The sequence below is a fragment of the Muntiacus reevesi genome, chromosome 20, assembly GCF_963930625.1.
Source record: "Muntiacus reevesi chromosome 20, mMunRee1.1, whole genome shotgun sequence".
Classification (NCBI taxonomy): Eukaryota; Metazoa; Chordata; class Mammalia; order Artiodactyla; family Cervidae; genus Muntiacus; species Muntiacus reevesi.
The window spans coordinates 12393466-12409762 of NC_089268.1; the positions used below are offsets into that span (position 1 = coordinate 12393466).

General features: G+C 43.9%; 1 protein-coding gene across 2 annotated transcripts in view; it reads left to right on the top strand.

Annotated features, from left to right (window-relative positions):
• Nucleotides 1-12314, top strand: part of KCTD20 (potassium channel tetramerization domain containing 20) — a 37977-nt gene extending 25663 nt beyond the window's left edge. For both annotated transcript variants that reach the window (XM_065912488.1, XM_065912489.1), the window contains 6 exons: nucleotides 1061-1334; nucleotides 4178-4280; nucleotides 4647-4767; nucleotides 5820-6017; nucleotides 7382-7492; nucleotides 8770-12314. In XM_065912488.1, the coding sequence (XP_065768560.1) occupies nucleotides 1061-1334; nucleotides 4178-4280; nucleotides 4647-4767; nucleotides 5820-6017; nucleotides 7382-7492; nucleotides 8770-9062 (1100 nt within the window). In that variant the 3' untranslated portion in view covers nucleotides 9063-12314. The remainder of the gene's footprint in view (nucleotides 1-1060; nucleotides 1335-4177; nucleotides 4281-4646; nucleotides 4768-5819; nucleotides 6018-7381; nucleotides 7493-8769) is intronic.
• The last annotated feature ends 3983 nt before the right edge of the window (nucleotides 12315-16297 follow it).

Consider the following 16297-nt stretch of genomic DNA (forward strand, 5'->3'; position numbering starts at 1 on the left):
TCCTTATCGTCTTCTGTATACAGCCAGATTTCAGATATCTAGTTTTCAGCCTGTTTGCATGATGTGGTATTATACATTTTTAAGTGCTGTTGCATACTTTATTTCAGTTGATAGTCAAACCAATCCTGTGAGGTAGATGGAGTGAACGTTATTTCCACTTTACAGATAATGAATCAGGTTTAGAAAAGTCAGATTCTTTAAGGAAATGGCTCTTTGGTGACACTAGAACAAAAACTTTGATTCCATGAATGAATTCTAATCCAAGACCATTTGCATTGGAACTTTTCCATTGAGAGCAAGATCTGTCTGTTCATAAAATGGTGTTGGTAATGTTACGATTCCCCTATGCATAATGAAAAATGCATTTTTCAATGAATTTCTAGGAAAAGTGGAGTAATTAGAGACTATCACTATCCTTTTTGGAAAATAAAACTTAGAAATGTTTTTAAGAATGTGGGAAACTAATAGTGTTGGCTAATGAAGTTATCAAGTTTCTTAAATAAAATGCAGGAAATATGGGTGGTATTTAGAGATAGAAGTGAAAATGAAAATAAAGTGCCTCTGAAACAAGACTAGCTGAAGTTTAAAAATATGGCAGAGGATTGCTTGCTTCCCATAGAAATTCTTTTCCAGTGTTCAGTGATTTTATTTTTTGGCCATGCCCCATGGCTTGCAAGATCTTCCTTCCCCAACCGGGGATCAAACTTGGGCCCCCAGCAGTGGAAGCAGCGAGTCCCAACCACTGGACCTCCAGGGAATTCCCTGATAGTTACATTTTTAGAGGGTGGGCATTGCTGCCTTCATTGCACTCTCCCCAGCACACAGAAACACACACAACACAAGAAAAAGCTGATGGGCATCCAGTATGAGTTTCTAGTTTGTTTTTTCTTTAAGTGCTCTAGACAAGAGTTTTTGTCTTTGGATACCTAAAAGTTTGGGGATTTTTTTGTTTAATGTTTTTTGTTCTTGTTGTTTTAAAAGGACAAGGTTTGTTTTTCTCCCGAGGCTTTTTGCTGGCTGTCAAGTTATTTTGGTTTGTTTGTGTCCTTTGATCTTTTAGACCTTCCACTTGACTCTGCCTCTCAGCCAGCAAATCTTCCGTTCCCTCACATGATGTCACTTCCCGAAGATGTCAAAGGCTCTTGCTTCCAAAGTGGGAATAAACGGAACCATGAACCCTTCATTGCTCCAGAGCGATTTGGAAATAGCACTGTGGGCTTTGGCTGTAACGTTCACTCTCAGGCGCCAGAGAAAGTGACACTTCTTGTAGACGGCACACGTTTTGTTGTCAACCCACAAATTTTCACTGCTCATCCGGATACCATGTTGGGCAGGTAATTGATAATAATTTCCTTCCAAATTCACTCTGTTCTCTATGAATAGAAATACCTGCTGTTTGCCTTGCATTAGATGTGAGAATGAAAACACTGAATTGCTTACTTTGCTACCTTGATACTTTTGTGAAACAGCATAAAAACCTTACATGTGTTGGTGATTTTGGGGGGTAGGTAGTTTCATTTACAGAGCCAATATAGAGAAATGAGCCCCCACAAAGGGGAGTGCAAAAGGTCCAGGTGGCATCAGTTTCTAAGACCTCCATCACTAATCAAGTTTTCTGAAACTAGACCTTTGTAGCTGACTGTTTTGTGTGATAATGGCTCTCTCCCTTCTTCATGTTCCATTCTCTGTGCTGCTTCATTCAGAATGTAGTCTTATTCTCCCCTCAGCATCTCCTGCCTCCAGCTTTTTATGACCCGAGTTTAAGAAAAGGAAAGCATCTGTTGAGGAGGATTACCGTCCCAGAAGTATTCTTAGAGCCTGGGCTGGGAGTGAGGAGCTCTCCTTCTAGCCAGCTCTACACACCTTAACTTAAGCTCTGCCCAGTGTAGAGCAGACTGGGATAAGAGTAAAATAATTTGAGTGTATACGCATACAAACATTTGACTTTTCATCTAGTACTTAATAGTGGATCTTATCTAAAGATTTAACCTCTCTCCAGACTTTGAACTGATTTTAACTGATTTAGAAATCAGAATGGACCACACCATTTGCTGAATTTTAGGCTAAGTGAAATCTAGCTATTCAAATACGTGTCTACTTACATATATACAAATTCATGATGAACCAGCCAGTTTTAACGGGAGTCAAACCTATATATTTCTTAAACATATGACTTAAGATTAAGCAGAGACATTACTTTGCCAACAAAGGTCCGTCTGGTCAAGGCTATGGTTTTTCCAGTGGTCATGTATGGATGTGAGAGTTGGACTGTGAAGAAAGATGAGCGCTGAAAAATTGATGCTTTTGAACTGTGGTGTTGGAGAAGACTCTTGAGAGTCCCTTGGACTGCAAGGAGATCCAACCAGTCCATCCTGAAGGAGATAAGTCCTGGGTGTTCATTGGAAGGACTGATGCTGAAGCTGAAACTCCAACACTTTGGCCACCTGATGCGAATAGTTGACTCATTGGAAAAGACCCTGATGCTGGGAGGGATTGGGGGCAGGAGGAGAAGGGGACGACAGAAGATGAGATGGCTGGATGTCTTCACCAACTTGATGGGCATGAGTTTGAGTAAACTCCGGGAGTTTGTGATGGACAGGAAGGCCTGGCATGCTGCGATTCATGGGGTCGCAGAGTCGGACATGACAGAGCGACTGAACTGAACTGAAGATTAAGCTAGAACATTAAAACATTTTCTAAATTGGCCCATCAGACTTGACTTCATGTCTTCAGTCTTGGTATCTCCACCACCACTTCTCCCCAGGTCCCCCCAAAAAAGTGCTCCTTAGGGTAGGCTGTCTGTCTGAAGTAGGCTGCCTCCAAAAGTAGTGCTCAAGAAAAGAAAGGCAAGCGTTTTCTGGATAATAGATGCCTTTATCTAGGTGGCTCATCAGTGAGTCAGCCGAGGCCATGAGTTCTGAGAGTTTCTTGGGTTTGTTCTGTCCTGTGGCTACATAAAGTATTCATATCCCTGGCCACTCAGCATCAGATGTGGCCCACTAGTCACAGGGGGCAAGCTGAGAAACAGAATGATTAATGGAGATTCATGCCACTCCTGGATGAATGGCTCTGAGGTGGGGTTATATTTATGGCATGTTGTTTACTATTTTGATTCATTGCTGTCTCAGCTACACTTCACCCAAAACATTCGAGAAAAAAGTCAGCATTCTTTGAAGACTACTTTTATCAGATGGATTTTTTATGTACAGTTTAGAGATTTGGAGAGCATGTGACTTTTTTTCAGACCTTGGAAAGCAGCCAGTTCAGGGTGGAGCATAACAGTTTTGAACAGCCGGACAGCAGGGCTTCCCATCAGGTTAAGGAAGGGAAAGGCAGTGAGTCCCCATGGGCGGACTGACGAGCCCACCCGCCCGCCCTGTCCTCTGTGCTGGCTTCTCCTTCCACGGCTCCTGCGCAGACACGCCGCAGGGGCGGAGGAGTCATGGGGCCAGTTTTTCTGGAAGGGATCTGAGAGAGGGAGGAGGGATGGGACAGACGAGTATAAAAGCAGGGCTTCCTCCCCGTACCTCCATGGCCTGAGCAGGCCTGCCTCTCTGAAACATGTCAAACTGCTGATGATCCAGTTCTTCCTCTCCTTTTCGGCTTGACCTGAAATTCCCATCATGAGTTACTCCTTGGATTGAAGAAGGGCATTTTTCCCAGAGCTCGGCTGTTAAAATGTACCAGGAAAGGGACAGCACTAGCATTTGCATGTACTAATACAGATTCGTCCATCAGATTAGATGTTGAAAAGCAAAACTCAGAAACGTCGAGGCTGGCGTGCTGGATGGGTGCATGCTGGTGGGTGAGGAGGAGGAGCAGGAAGCCTCGGGGCAGGAGACACTGTCACCCAGGAGCCCGGTGCTCCGGAGACTTTCCAGGCACCAGCTCCACGGGTGCCGCTGTGTGTCAGAAGCTCACTGCCGGTGACCTGTGGAGGCCGCTTTGTTCCTCGTTGCAGTCAAACACTAAAAGCAACTGCTGCCTTCTTTCTCTGTCTGAAGGGAGTTTCCTAAGACTTAAGTGTGTCTTACAGGGGTTGAGTCCTGGTGCTCGGTTTTAAAGTTATATTGTAAGAGGGGAATGGAGTCTTCCAGGATAAGGTGAAGAAGGGCGAAGTTTCATCTGTGGAGAATCCTGCTGGAGAGGGTAACACCGTTGCCTGGGTATCTTTCAGGATGTTTGGACCAGGAAGAGAGTACAACTTCACACGTCCCAACGAGAAGGGCGAGTATGAGATTGCAGAAGGAATCAGTGCGACTGTATTCCGGACGGTGCTGGTGCGTAGCGACCTCTTGTTCCCTCCCCTTCCCTGGGGGCGTGTGTAGTCAGAAGCCTTCAGAGCTCCATCAGACTGTGCTCTGACTTCAGGGTTTGTCGTTTCTAGTTATTGCCTTTCCTGCTTTGTTTTCTCTTCCTGTAATTCTAAAGTCCTTCTTGCTTGTGTGAGCTCAGTCAGGTATCAAGTTGTGATTAAACCTGTCAAGATGGCCGGGAGCCACTTTACTGTCTCATGAATCACCAACTTGGTGGTAGCTCTAGTAACCCAGCACTTTACCTGAACCAGGAGTGAATGAGTCAGGGTTGAAGAGGGATGCTTTCATCTTGTTTTTTGACTACATTTCCTCTTTTTAATCTCTTTATAGGATTATTACAAAACTGGTATCATCAATTGTCCTGATGGCATCTCTATACCAGACCTTAGAGATACGTGTGATTATCTCTGCATTAACTTTGACTTCAACACTATCCGATGTCAAGATCTGAGTGAGTACAGGACAAGCTGCCAACTGCATTTGAGGAGCTAAACTTTGAATTTGCTTAGAATTGACATTTTTATTACTAAACAGAAAGCATTTCAAGTGTGGGTTGGAGATCATCTGCAGAAAAGAGACATGGTGCTAACCATCCCCTCTCTTGCTTCAAAACTGTGAGGAAGTAAACACAAGAACATGAGTGGGTTCTAGGGCTAGCTTGACCCCGTGAGTCACCAAGCTAATTGCTTCTTCTCTTGGGACCTTGGTATCTCAACTCTTTAACAAATAAGGATGCTCATCCTCAGATGTGAGGGAAGGTTCGCTGATAGTCACAGGACATAAATGGGCTGGTACGTCTTACAGTTTATCATTAACTTAGTGTTTGTGAAGTGCTTTATAGATGTGAACTTGCATTAATTTTCACAATTAACCCTTGAAAGACGGGTGATAATCTCACTTAACAAATGAAAAAATGGAGAAGTTGGCTTGTTCAAAGCTGTAAACTTTAAAGCTGGGATAATTGATTGTCTGAATGCTCTTATCATTATCTAAGCTTTGTAAAATGATTTTAAAATTCTTTAAAATTCATGATACATTTTCCTTCATATTCCATGACGTTCTCTGGATGTGTGGTTTCTCCACTGAGTCTAGTACCCACTTAGAGAAAGTCCTTTGGTGTCTCCAAACCTTAGATTATTCCTCTCCTATGGTACTCTAAATTGTAGTCCAGAGCATCTTCAGAAGAGGTGCTATAAAGAGTCATCCCCAAATGATGGTTTTATCTCTTATAGAATTAATGCTTATGTTCTGACATTGCATGTTGAAACAACCTCAACTGTTCAGAATGCTCAGGGTTTATTAAACAGGAGATTGGTAGAATATGTAAAGCATGTAACAAATTCAGCTTAATTATCACCTCAGAGCAGGAAACATTCTCTGCCTTGAAATGAGCCACTTTTCTGGACCTTACCAATGATAATAGCCGTTTACCTCATAATCTTTTCACTCCAGTAATACCTGCATTTGAGCAGAGAGGATGTTCACTTGCATTTTGTCTCCCAGGTGCTTTACTGCATGAACTGTCTAATGATGGTGCTCACAAGCAGTTTGATCACTACCTCGAAGAGCTGATCCTGCCCATCATGGTGGGCTGTGCCAAGAAAGGGGAGAGAGAATGCCACATTGTCGTGCTGACGGATGAGGATTCTGTGGACTGGGACGAAGACCACCCCCCACCCATGGGAGAGGAATATTCTCAAAGTAGGAGCCCCCTGCATGATGTCAATGTTTTCAGCAAGAAACGTGCTGCCCAGAGTCAGAGCTAGATCTTAGAACCGGTGGGCTGTCACTGGGGAGCTGGTGGTCAGCACACTCACCTGGATGGTCAGTCTGGTGACGCAGGTCTTCCATGCTGGGGAGTGTGTGAGCGTGCCTGCTTCCCGCGCCTGCCCCTGATGTCCCTGCTGGGTCACACCGAGGCCACACGTTAAGTGGTGCTGTCATTCTTTTCTCCACTTGTTTCATTTTTAAATCCTTTTGAATTGGTAGTGATTCAAAATTCAGAAAATACAAAAGGATATACATTGAGAAGTTTTCTTCCCACCCTGCCTCATCCACGTAGTTTTCCTCTTCAGTTTCTTTTATATCCTTCCAGATTTATTCAGTGCACATACATAAGCAATTATGTACATGTTTTTTTCCCCATATTGTAGAGGCTATTCTATATCATGTCTTATATTAAAAAGCTTCTACCATCTCTTTAATGACTGTATAGTATTTTATTACATGATTGCCATAATTGATTTAACCAGCCCTTTTGATGACCATTTAAGCTATAAATTATGACTGATGCTCCAGTGAATTATCTTTTTAAAGAAAGTCTTTTCACACATGTACATCTCTGTAGAATAATATTCCTAGAAATAGAATTTCTGTATCAAAACCTTTGTGCTTTTATGATTTTAATAGAATTTGCCAAATTATTTTCTCTAAAGGTTGAGCCAGTTTATAACTCACAAAACAATATATGATGAGTTTATTTTCCATTTTTCACCAAGACACAGTTTTACTGAAATTTTATATTTGCCACTCTGGCACGTGAAAGACGGCATCTTGCTGGAGTTTTAATTTGCATTTCCTAGTCCATGAATGAGACTGAACGTCTTTTTAAAAGCCATGTTAATTTCCTTTTCTGTTAACTGTAATCATGCCTTTTGCCCATTGCAAAGTTGGATTGTTAGTCTTTTATTTAGTGGTTTGTAAAAGCTGTCTGTGACTACTCTCTTTATAGATATCAAGGAAATTAGCCCTTTGTAATAAGAGTGGCAGATGTTTTTCTCAGCTTTGTTTGGTTTTGGGTAAGCAGAGATTTTTTAGTTTTTCCTTTATGACTTCTAGGTTTTATGTCATATCCAGAAAGCTTTTCCTACCCTGAGACTATAAAAATTTCTTAACATGGTTTCTTATGGTTGATTTATTATTTAACATTTACTCTGTGATCCATGTGAATTTTTTTGGCATCAGGACTCAGGTCATTCATTAGTCTGAATCTGTTAGCTCATCTCCTTTCTCTTACAGAGGTATTCACTCCATGACTAACCCCAGACTTATTTTTTCTTTTCTAGTTCTTTATAGCTCTAAGCTTTACAGATTTTTCAAATACATTGAGAATCGGGATGTTGCTAAAACAGTGTTAAAGGAACGGGGCCTGAAAAACATTCGCATTGGAATTGAAGGTAAAGAACAACCCCGTCAGTATCCAGCTTGCATGGCTTGTGGATATAGTTGGATATGTGGCTATCTTATGTCATTAAAACCTGGTTTCTGAGGGCCTAGAGAATAGACGCATATGGAAACCACATTCCTACCCAAGTTTGAAATTCCTGTTTTTGTTTTGCCCGTACATTTTCTTTTCATTTCCAGTTGAAAATGCTTTAAAGCAGCTGTAGGAATAAGTTCCAGTTGACTGCCTGAAGATACAGAGCAGTCAGGGCGAAGGACACTGGAGGGAAATGCAGGGCTCGTGGGCTCACCACATGGGAGGGTCATCTGTTTAGTCAGCAGTCTGGTGAGGACCTTTCTGGGATCTGAAAGGGTCCTTCTGAAAACGTAGAGACTCGTTTTATTCTATTGCATACCTCTGAGGAATGTCTGGGTGTATTGACAGACCTGCTTTAAGTGATTTGAGCAGTGGCTCCCAACCTGTGATCTCCATGGAAGCATATTGGAGACTGACTTGAGAGAGTGCGGAAGCCATTCTGGTCTCCCCTCCGTGGGTCTTTGACACTTGTTTTGCTGCTGTAGCTGTCTCAGTGTTGCCCTCAGAACCTGTCACTGTGTCTGACTTAGGTTGGAACTTAATGTTGGAAGAGATTTTTGAGATCATCTATTAAACCTCTTTCTACTATGTCCTCCTTTATCTCTTTGATAACTATAGGGACTCCAGAGGGAGAGGGATCACTCCATTTCGCAGAGTAGCCCATCATACTGTCCTACCATGAGAACATTCTTCCACAGTTAGTAGATGACCTCCTCCGTCTTCCATCTAGTTCTAGTCTGCGAAGTTGAATAAGATTTCTCCCATTTCCATGTGACAGCCTTTTAGATACTGTAGGCAGCATCCCAGTTTTTCCTTTAGGCTTAAACATTTCACATTTCCTTACCTATTCATACAGGATGCCCTCTAGGCCATAGAATGAGAGGGCCATAGTAGCCATGCCACAGTAAGATTTTTGTTCTATAGTGTTGAAGCCAGTAAAAGAAAGACTTCTGAAATTAGTAAGAGGGTTCTCCCCCTTCCATTAGAAAGAATACAGTTTTTGTTATTTCCCTTTCAGGGACAAGACCTACTTAACCTGGGCAGCTGGGGCTGGGGAATATGATCTCCTCCCTGTGGTTTTCACATGGTCTTGAGACCTGGGAGGAAACTGATGTGGTTAGAAAAAAGGAAGTATGGGAACTCGAGTGAGCGATTTTCTGGGGTTATGATGGCCTTTTTTCCCCCCCGTTTCAGGTTATCCTACCTGTAAAGAAAAAATTAAGAGGAGACCTGGCGGCCGGTCTGAAGTAATCTATAATTATGTGCAGCGCCCCTTTATCCAGATGTCATGGGAAAAAGAAGAAGGAAAGAGTCGCCATGTGGATTTCCAGTGTGTTAGAAGCAAATCCCTCACAAATCTAGTAGCTGCTGGAGAAGATGTCTTGGAGGACCAAGAAATCTTAATGCACCATCCACCCCAAGTGGATGAACTTGACCGGCTGAATGCCCCACTTTCTCAGATGGCTTCTAATGACTTTCAGGATTAGGGCCGGCTGTGGGTCTGTCCCTCTGCAGGCCTTGTCTCTGTGTGGGATGCCCAGCCAGTACTCCCCTGTTTGTCTCACTGAGTAGGAGACATGCTTCTCCCCCATCCTTTCCTCTTCTCCCATAATTAATCTGTATCCTTTTCAGTAAGCCTGTGCCTCCGGCAGAGGATGAAAAAGCACTCGCTGGTAATTAAACTACCAGCTTTGCAGCAGCCCTGGAAACTTGAAAATTTGGGGTCTGGTGCTGTTCACCAAGTCTGCGTAACTGCGGAAGCAGAAAAGGAAGTCAGGACTCCTGTTGCCTCATATTTGGCAAAGCAGTTCTCGTCCCTCACACTTTGTTCTTGGTTGTTGTTTTGTTTAATACCAGGCAAATTACTTAGCAGCAAGGGACCAAACTTAAAAGGAGACAATCTGTACCTTCTACAAACACACACTGATAGAGTGCCCATTAGAGGTTAGTGAAGGTACCATCCTGGTGGCATCTGTGCCCAGGCTGCATCTGGGAAGAAATAGGCTCTTACTCAAAATGTTCAAAAGGAAATTCTTAAGAGCTTCAATTCAGTTTTGTTTTTCATTATAGCAGTGAACAATCTAAAACCTCACAGATTCTTTGACAGGAAGGATAATGCGTAACAGTGTTTATGAAACCTTTTTAGCTGCAAGGTTTTTGAGCCTAAACAGATTATTATTGGAATGAAATTCACAACCCAAGTTGAAGAAGCTCTCCAGATCAGACCACTTTGATTCTCCTGGCTTGGAATCTGGTGTGAAGCTGTAGCCTTCACCCTAGGCTAGCATGTTGCTGTGGGTGTGTCTCGGAGACCTCAGATATGACTTAACAGGCTTTTAAGATGTGAGCAGTAAGTTTCCAAAAGTGCTCAGTTTCTCAACAGAAAGACTAGTAAGAGCTTGGGAAGAAGGACTGGGGGTGAATCTGAGTGGGGAAACGTCATCTGGTTAGGCTTTGTCCCAGTGTAGGGTTTTTCAATGTATGTTCATTTCATACCATGGAATATTTTAGGTATCGAGGTATTTTGATTTTTTAAACAGCCTGTCAGTTGCTCACACACTAGGTAGGAAAACCATACCAGTGTCAACCCCAAAGGAAGAACGGGTAGAAGGGAATCCAGCTCAGTGATCTGATTGCTGTCGGCTCTGTGTTAACAGAGCATGGTCACTCCTCTCTGTACTGATGTCCCCGGGGCTGTGAACTGAAGAGCTCGATTCAGAGTTTACAGCCAGACACATCTTGAGACTTTCTCCCGTTTTGTGGTAGAGGTTGGCCTTCCAGTCCCCGAGCCTGAGCATTTAAGAAGGGACACAGCTTCCTTCAAGTTCTTTAAGAACAGGCCTGTTTTTTTTAATTCCATATGATACTGTGTCTCATATTTCCATAAGATGCTAGTAGGGAAGCTACTCAATGCCATTTTATGACTGCCCTAGTCACAGTCCTCCAAAGGTAAAGTCAGGAGTGTGCCGACAGCTACTCTTTCCAGGCTTGATGAACAAGAGTGTTCTTAAGGCGTGTGTTCTGTGCATGTGACCACACATCAGTGCTCTGTTGTTATTCAGGAAAATTAGTAGCAAGGGGTTAAACTGAGCCATCCCCCAGCTACAGAGTCACTGTGATGAACACTGGCATCTGTTTGTATGGCTGATGGCCAGGGTTGCTGTTGAGGGTTAGTGTTATTTTGTAGCCCAGAGGGTAGGTTTAATTCTGTGAAAAGAACTGGCTCACATGTGAGGTCAGGCTTGGCTTTGACCTTCCTGGGACTACATTTACACGCATGAGTAGTTGACCAGCCCAGATTGTTTAATGGTGCTTCCTTTACAGTTGACTTCTCCATGCCATCACAAAGGAAACTGGAGTTAAACTTTTGTGTAGTCTGTAGTAACTATGTGTAATTTCTGTTTTATAGCTTACATATTAACATTTAAGGGTAAACATGTCTTAGCTAACACAATTAGCCCTTGCTTAGGTAAAAGGCTAAGTATGAAAGTATGGCTTGTACTTAATACTCTGCTCTGTGTAAATAATTTAATTTCCTCAGGCTTTTAAAAACTAGGTCTTTTTCCCCCCAGAATTGGGTTGACGTGCTTTTGGACCCAGCACTTGGGGTGTAAGCTAGCTGGAAATGCGTGGAGGTGTCACCAGGGGGTGGTGGCTGGGAGGCAAGCTGGGCCTGCAGGCTCCCTCTGGTGGAGAGGGTATCTTCGGTGGCCCTCCCTTCCGGCCTGGAGTGAAGCATCGCTCTGATTCGGTGGCTCCTCTCAGCCACAGCTGCTGTCCCCAGGGCCAGGACATTCCGCAGTGGCAGGACCTCACAGTTCTCGCAGGGCCAAGAGCTGGGTTACAGTCACTCCTGTCAGGAGTCAGCTACTGGCCAGCTGGGCAAGAGGTGTTTCTCATGAAAAAGGTAGCACTCAGGTTTGGTGTTTTTTTCCTAAGTGCCTAAATAAGAAAGCCAGACTGTTTGTACAGAAACATTTTCATAAGAAAATGGTTTTGCCCAGACTGTCTTATTCAGAGGTATCTGTGTCAGCAAGCAGATAAACCTGAATTGAGGTTTAGGATCTGAGTCTGTGTGTGCATCGGGGTCATATATAGCTGATTAGGAAACAGTTGCCATTAAGGAACTGGATGCAGGCTTGGAGACTGTTAAAATGTGTCTGAGATGACTTAATGGTTTCTCCAAAGTGGAGAAAAGGTATTAAAAGAAAGACAGAAAAAAGGGTAAGGGCGCTAGAAAGTAGCTTATTTATTGCACAATATGCAATAGCCAGTGCTGTTTTGAACTAAATTCTGTGTGGTAACCTAATGTATGCAGATCTGTGAAAACACTGTGGAATAAGCCCAGGAAGGATGGACAGTGTTCCAGCTGGTCCTCCTCTGAGGAAACACAGCCAGAGTGTGATGGGAGTCTTTACTGAGTAATAGTCAATAGAAAGTTAAGAGTCAGTCTTGGTGATTTACTCAGTGCCACTTCTTGCCATCATTTTGAAATTGTTAAACTGGGCATAGTTCAGCAAGCAGACCTGAGGCCTTTGTGGGAGATGGAGCCACGTTCGTGCTCTGGCGGGATACCCTCTGCAGAACATGACATTTCCTCTTTAAGGCAAAATGCTTGTAGGTTTTGCCTCTTTACTTTGTATTTACGTTTAAAGTTGCACTTGTTCACCTACCAGTGTTTACAAAATCCTTATATTTGGGATGCTTTTTCTATAATAAAATGTTATCGTTTGTGTCCATGTTGTTTTTGTTGTTGCTGTTTTTAGCAGAGACTGGGTTTGGAGCTGACAATAGCAGCACACAGGCTGTCCCGGAGGGTCTCTTCCTTTCCTGCGGCAGCTGGGAGCTCACCTGCAGCCCATGTCTGCTTCGCCACCCTGCGGTTCCTTGTAATTCGTAGGGTCCAGAGCCCTAACAGTCTGCCTTCTCAAGTGTCTGGTTAACTTGCATTCAAGACCACTTGAACCCTCAAATCCAACTAAGTAGGACCCCACAAAGCCAAATGTAAAATAAGGTAAGACAGCTCATATCTCTGCTCTAATTTTGGTTTAGAGCAAGTGAGGAAACAGGGCAGGGGTGAAAGGCAGGTAAGAAGGCGGGTCCCTGGAAAGCACTGCTGTGGGCACCTTGCTCCTCCTCTGCTCTGTCTCGGCCTCTTCCACTCCGGTGCCTCCTGGACTCCCACTCACTTCGCCTTGGAGCTTATTGGTGATAGTGACGACTTAAGGGGTGCTAAGCAAGCTGGCCTCCCTTGACAGGCCTGCCCTTAGCAGCAGAGGTTCAGAACATGCTCTGAAGACATGGCCTGTTGAGTATGTTCGAGGGCAAACACTGCTTAATCATGGGGACACACTGTGTAGGACACAGTTCCTCCCTTCAGAGGCCTTTTATAATTGCGTGGAGAAGACGGATCCATAAATAGCTGAGGTCACCTGGGAATCCCAAAAGGGTAGAATAGCCAGTTCTTACTATGAGGATTAGAGGCGAGTTCAGGAGAGGATTCTATACATGACATGTGAACCAAACTGTGAAAGACAAACATAGTGGTTTTGGATCCATGAATCTAAACGGAAGAATTCCAGACCAGCTCAACTGTGTAATCAAAGATGTGAAGGTGAAATAGCTGCCTACTGTCATGAGGGAAGAGGACAGGAGCATGCAGAAATGAGGCCAGAGTAAGGAAGGACCCCTATACCTCAAACAAGGTGTTTGGTCTCACTGCATAAGCTATTTGGGAGCCTTAAGGGTTATATCAATAACCTCAGATATGCCGATGACACCACCCTTAAGAAAGTGAAGAGGAACTAAAGAGCCTTCTTTGATGAAGGTGAAAGAGGAGTGAAAAAGCTGGCTTAAAACTCAACATTCAAAAACCTAAGATCATGGTGTCCTGTCTCACCACTTCATGGAAAAAAAATGGGTAAACAATAGAATCAGTGACAGACTTTATTTTCTTGGGCTCCAAAATCACTGCAGATGGTGACTGCAGTCATGAAATTAAAAGATGCTCCTGGGAAGAAAAGCTACGACAAACCTAGACAGCATATTAAAAAGCAGAGACATTACTTTGCCAACAAAGGTCTGTATGGTTTTTCCAGTAGTCAGGTATGGATTTGAGAGGTGGACCATAAAGAAGGCTGAGCACTGAAGAATTGGTGGTTTTGAACTGTGGTGTTGGAGAAGACTCTTGAGAGTCCCCTAGGACTGCAAGATCAAACCAGTCAATTCTAAAAGGAATCAATCCTGAATATTCACTGGAAGGACTGAAGCTGAAGCTCCAATACTTTGGCCACCTGATGTGAAGAGCCGACTCGTTGGAAAAGACCCCGATGCTGGGAAAGATTGAGGGCAAGAGGAGAAGGGGATGACAGAGGATGAGATGGTTGGATGGCATCACTGGACGAACCTGAGTTTGAGCAAGCTCTGGAGTTGGTGATGGACAGGGAGCCAGGCATGCTGATGTCCATGGTTTCGCAAAGAGTTGGACAACAAAGAGTGAGTGAACAACAATGGGTTTTATGCAGGAGAATGACATGACCAGATCTGAAATTTAAAAGAATTTCTTTGGCAGCAGGGAGAACAACAGACTTGAAAGGGGAAGGAATAGGAACAAAGAGGCCAGCTAAGAGACCACAACAGTGGCTTCAGCAAGGATTGATGAAGACTGGCAGGATGGACGATCACGTTCAAGAATTAAACATGTTCACTGATGGGAGTTGTGTAAGAAATTTCTGGCGTGGACAGCAGGAAGGAGCTAGAAAGACACCGGTGGAAGCAAGAAAAGCTCCCTAAACAGTTTGTGCTTGTAAGAGGCCTTCCAGGTGGTAGTTTCTGATAGGCACTTGTTATGTGGGATCTAGAGTTCTGGGGAGATATTCTGGGGAGGATGGTCATTTTGAAGATCTCATCACAAAAATGGCAGTTGAAGCCACAGTATGGAGGAAGTCACAGGAGTGAAAAGAAGGCAAAGGCACTGTTCTGAGGAGCCCCAGCACTTAGGCAGAAGTAGAACTACAAACGGTAAGTGAAACAGGTGAAGCAGTTGTTTTTAAATCAGCAGTGAAAGGGCCACAGAGTGGTCAGGTAGATGGGGGCTGAAGAGAAGCCAGTGCCTAAGGCAGTTAGGACACCAGTGACCAGAGGAATGATTTTAAAAATTAGTAGCATGTTTTGCACATGGGATAATTAATACTAACACATTTCATACAACTGGAAGAAACCAGAAGCAAGAGGGAAATGCAGTAACACTGAGGAAGTGTTCTTTAGAAAGTAATACTTATTCGTAGCTCCATGCCTCTGTCACTGCAAGGGGAGCATACCTACCAGCCTCCCAAATCCCAGCCTGCACTTTCCCCTCTGCTAAATCACTGCTGCTTTTAAACATCTCTGAAAGTGTCCTCAACCTTCCCAGGAACTCAGGGTTGGCTTAACAGTACTGTTACAGCAACACTAACATAGTAGTAACTTTACAGTTGATGCCACAATTCTCTTAAGCCAACTTGCTGGCTGGGAACTCTTTCCTCACACTGATCTGTGGTTCATCGTGGGCTCTGTATTGCTCCCCTGTGTGCCTGGGACTGAGCGCTCTTATTTTGTGGATGCTTAAGTATTAACGTGGGCAAGATGTTTATCTCTGAAAATATGCCTGAAAAGCATTGTAGAGCCTAAGTCAGTGTTGGCTTTGACAGACGATCCAGGGAAATGTTGCTGACGAGGAGAGGAAAATACCATTCACTGAATCCTTTTTGCATTCACTTTTTAAAAACACCATTTGGGTGACACATAGAGGCCGAGAAGAGAGTACCAGAAGGTGATCCAAGAAATACACTTTCCAAGGAAATGATTCAGAGAAAGAGTATTCGCAATCAGTGGCAGAGGATTCTTATGTTATACAGATGAGCACTAAAAGCCATCTGCTATTCAGTGCCTATTAATCCCAAAGGAATTTGCCTCTTACTTTTGAAAGTAATTCTTAAATAGGCACTGAAGAAAATTCTGCTGTACTCCTGAATCAAGGAGACTGAATGACATCAGTATTCGGTTTCACTTTAGTATGTGGTACAGTTAAGGTCTATTATTTTCTAACTCCCCCTAAGAGACAGAACCCAGAAACAATGGTTCCCGATATTTCTTGAAACTCCTGAGCCATGGGAAGACAACACATTCTGTTTAAGCTGCATTTAAACATGCCTGCAGATCCCACCCTGCTTGCTCTTTGGCCGCGGCTCCTTTCCTGGACCCAGAGAAGACTCCTCACTTACAGGTCCCGAGCAGAGCCTTGCTCTGGTGGACCCCAGAAGCTGAGGTGTCCATCTTGGGAGCTTGTGGGAAAAACGGGGCTGAGCTACAAACAGCTGTACAGAGGGTCCTTTGGTCAGCAGGTCTCCCCTCGGCCTTACTGCACTGAACTGCAGGAGTGCCCGCCGCCCTGCGACCGAGCCAGGTGCAAGGAGCAGAGGCTGGGGCCGGCAGACGTCTCTCCACACGAGCTCCAGTTCAGAGGGGTAGGCTCCCATCTTCCCTGAGGCAGTAAAGCATTCCGCCTAAAGATGTTCACTGTTCCAATGCTTTGCAGACAAAGGGGTTTAGAAGCCACCAGCACTCTGCCTCGGTATTACAAGCCATGTTTGCTTTAACACACACAAATTTATACAGCTGTTTTCATACAGTTTATTCAGAAGTTTAGTAGAAGTTAAAATGTGGGCATCCCCCGCCCCCCCGC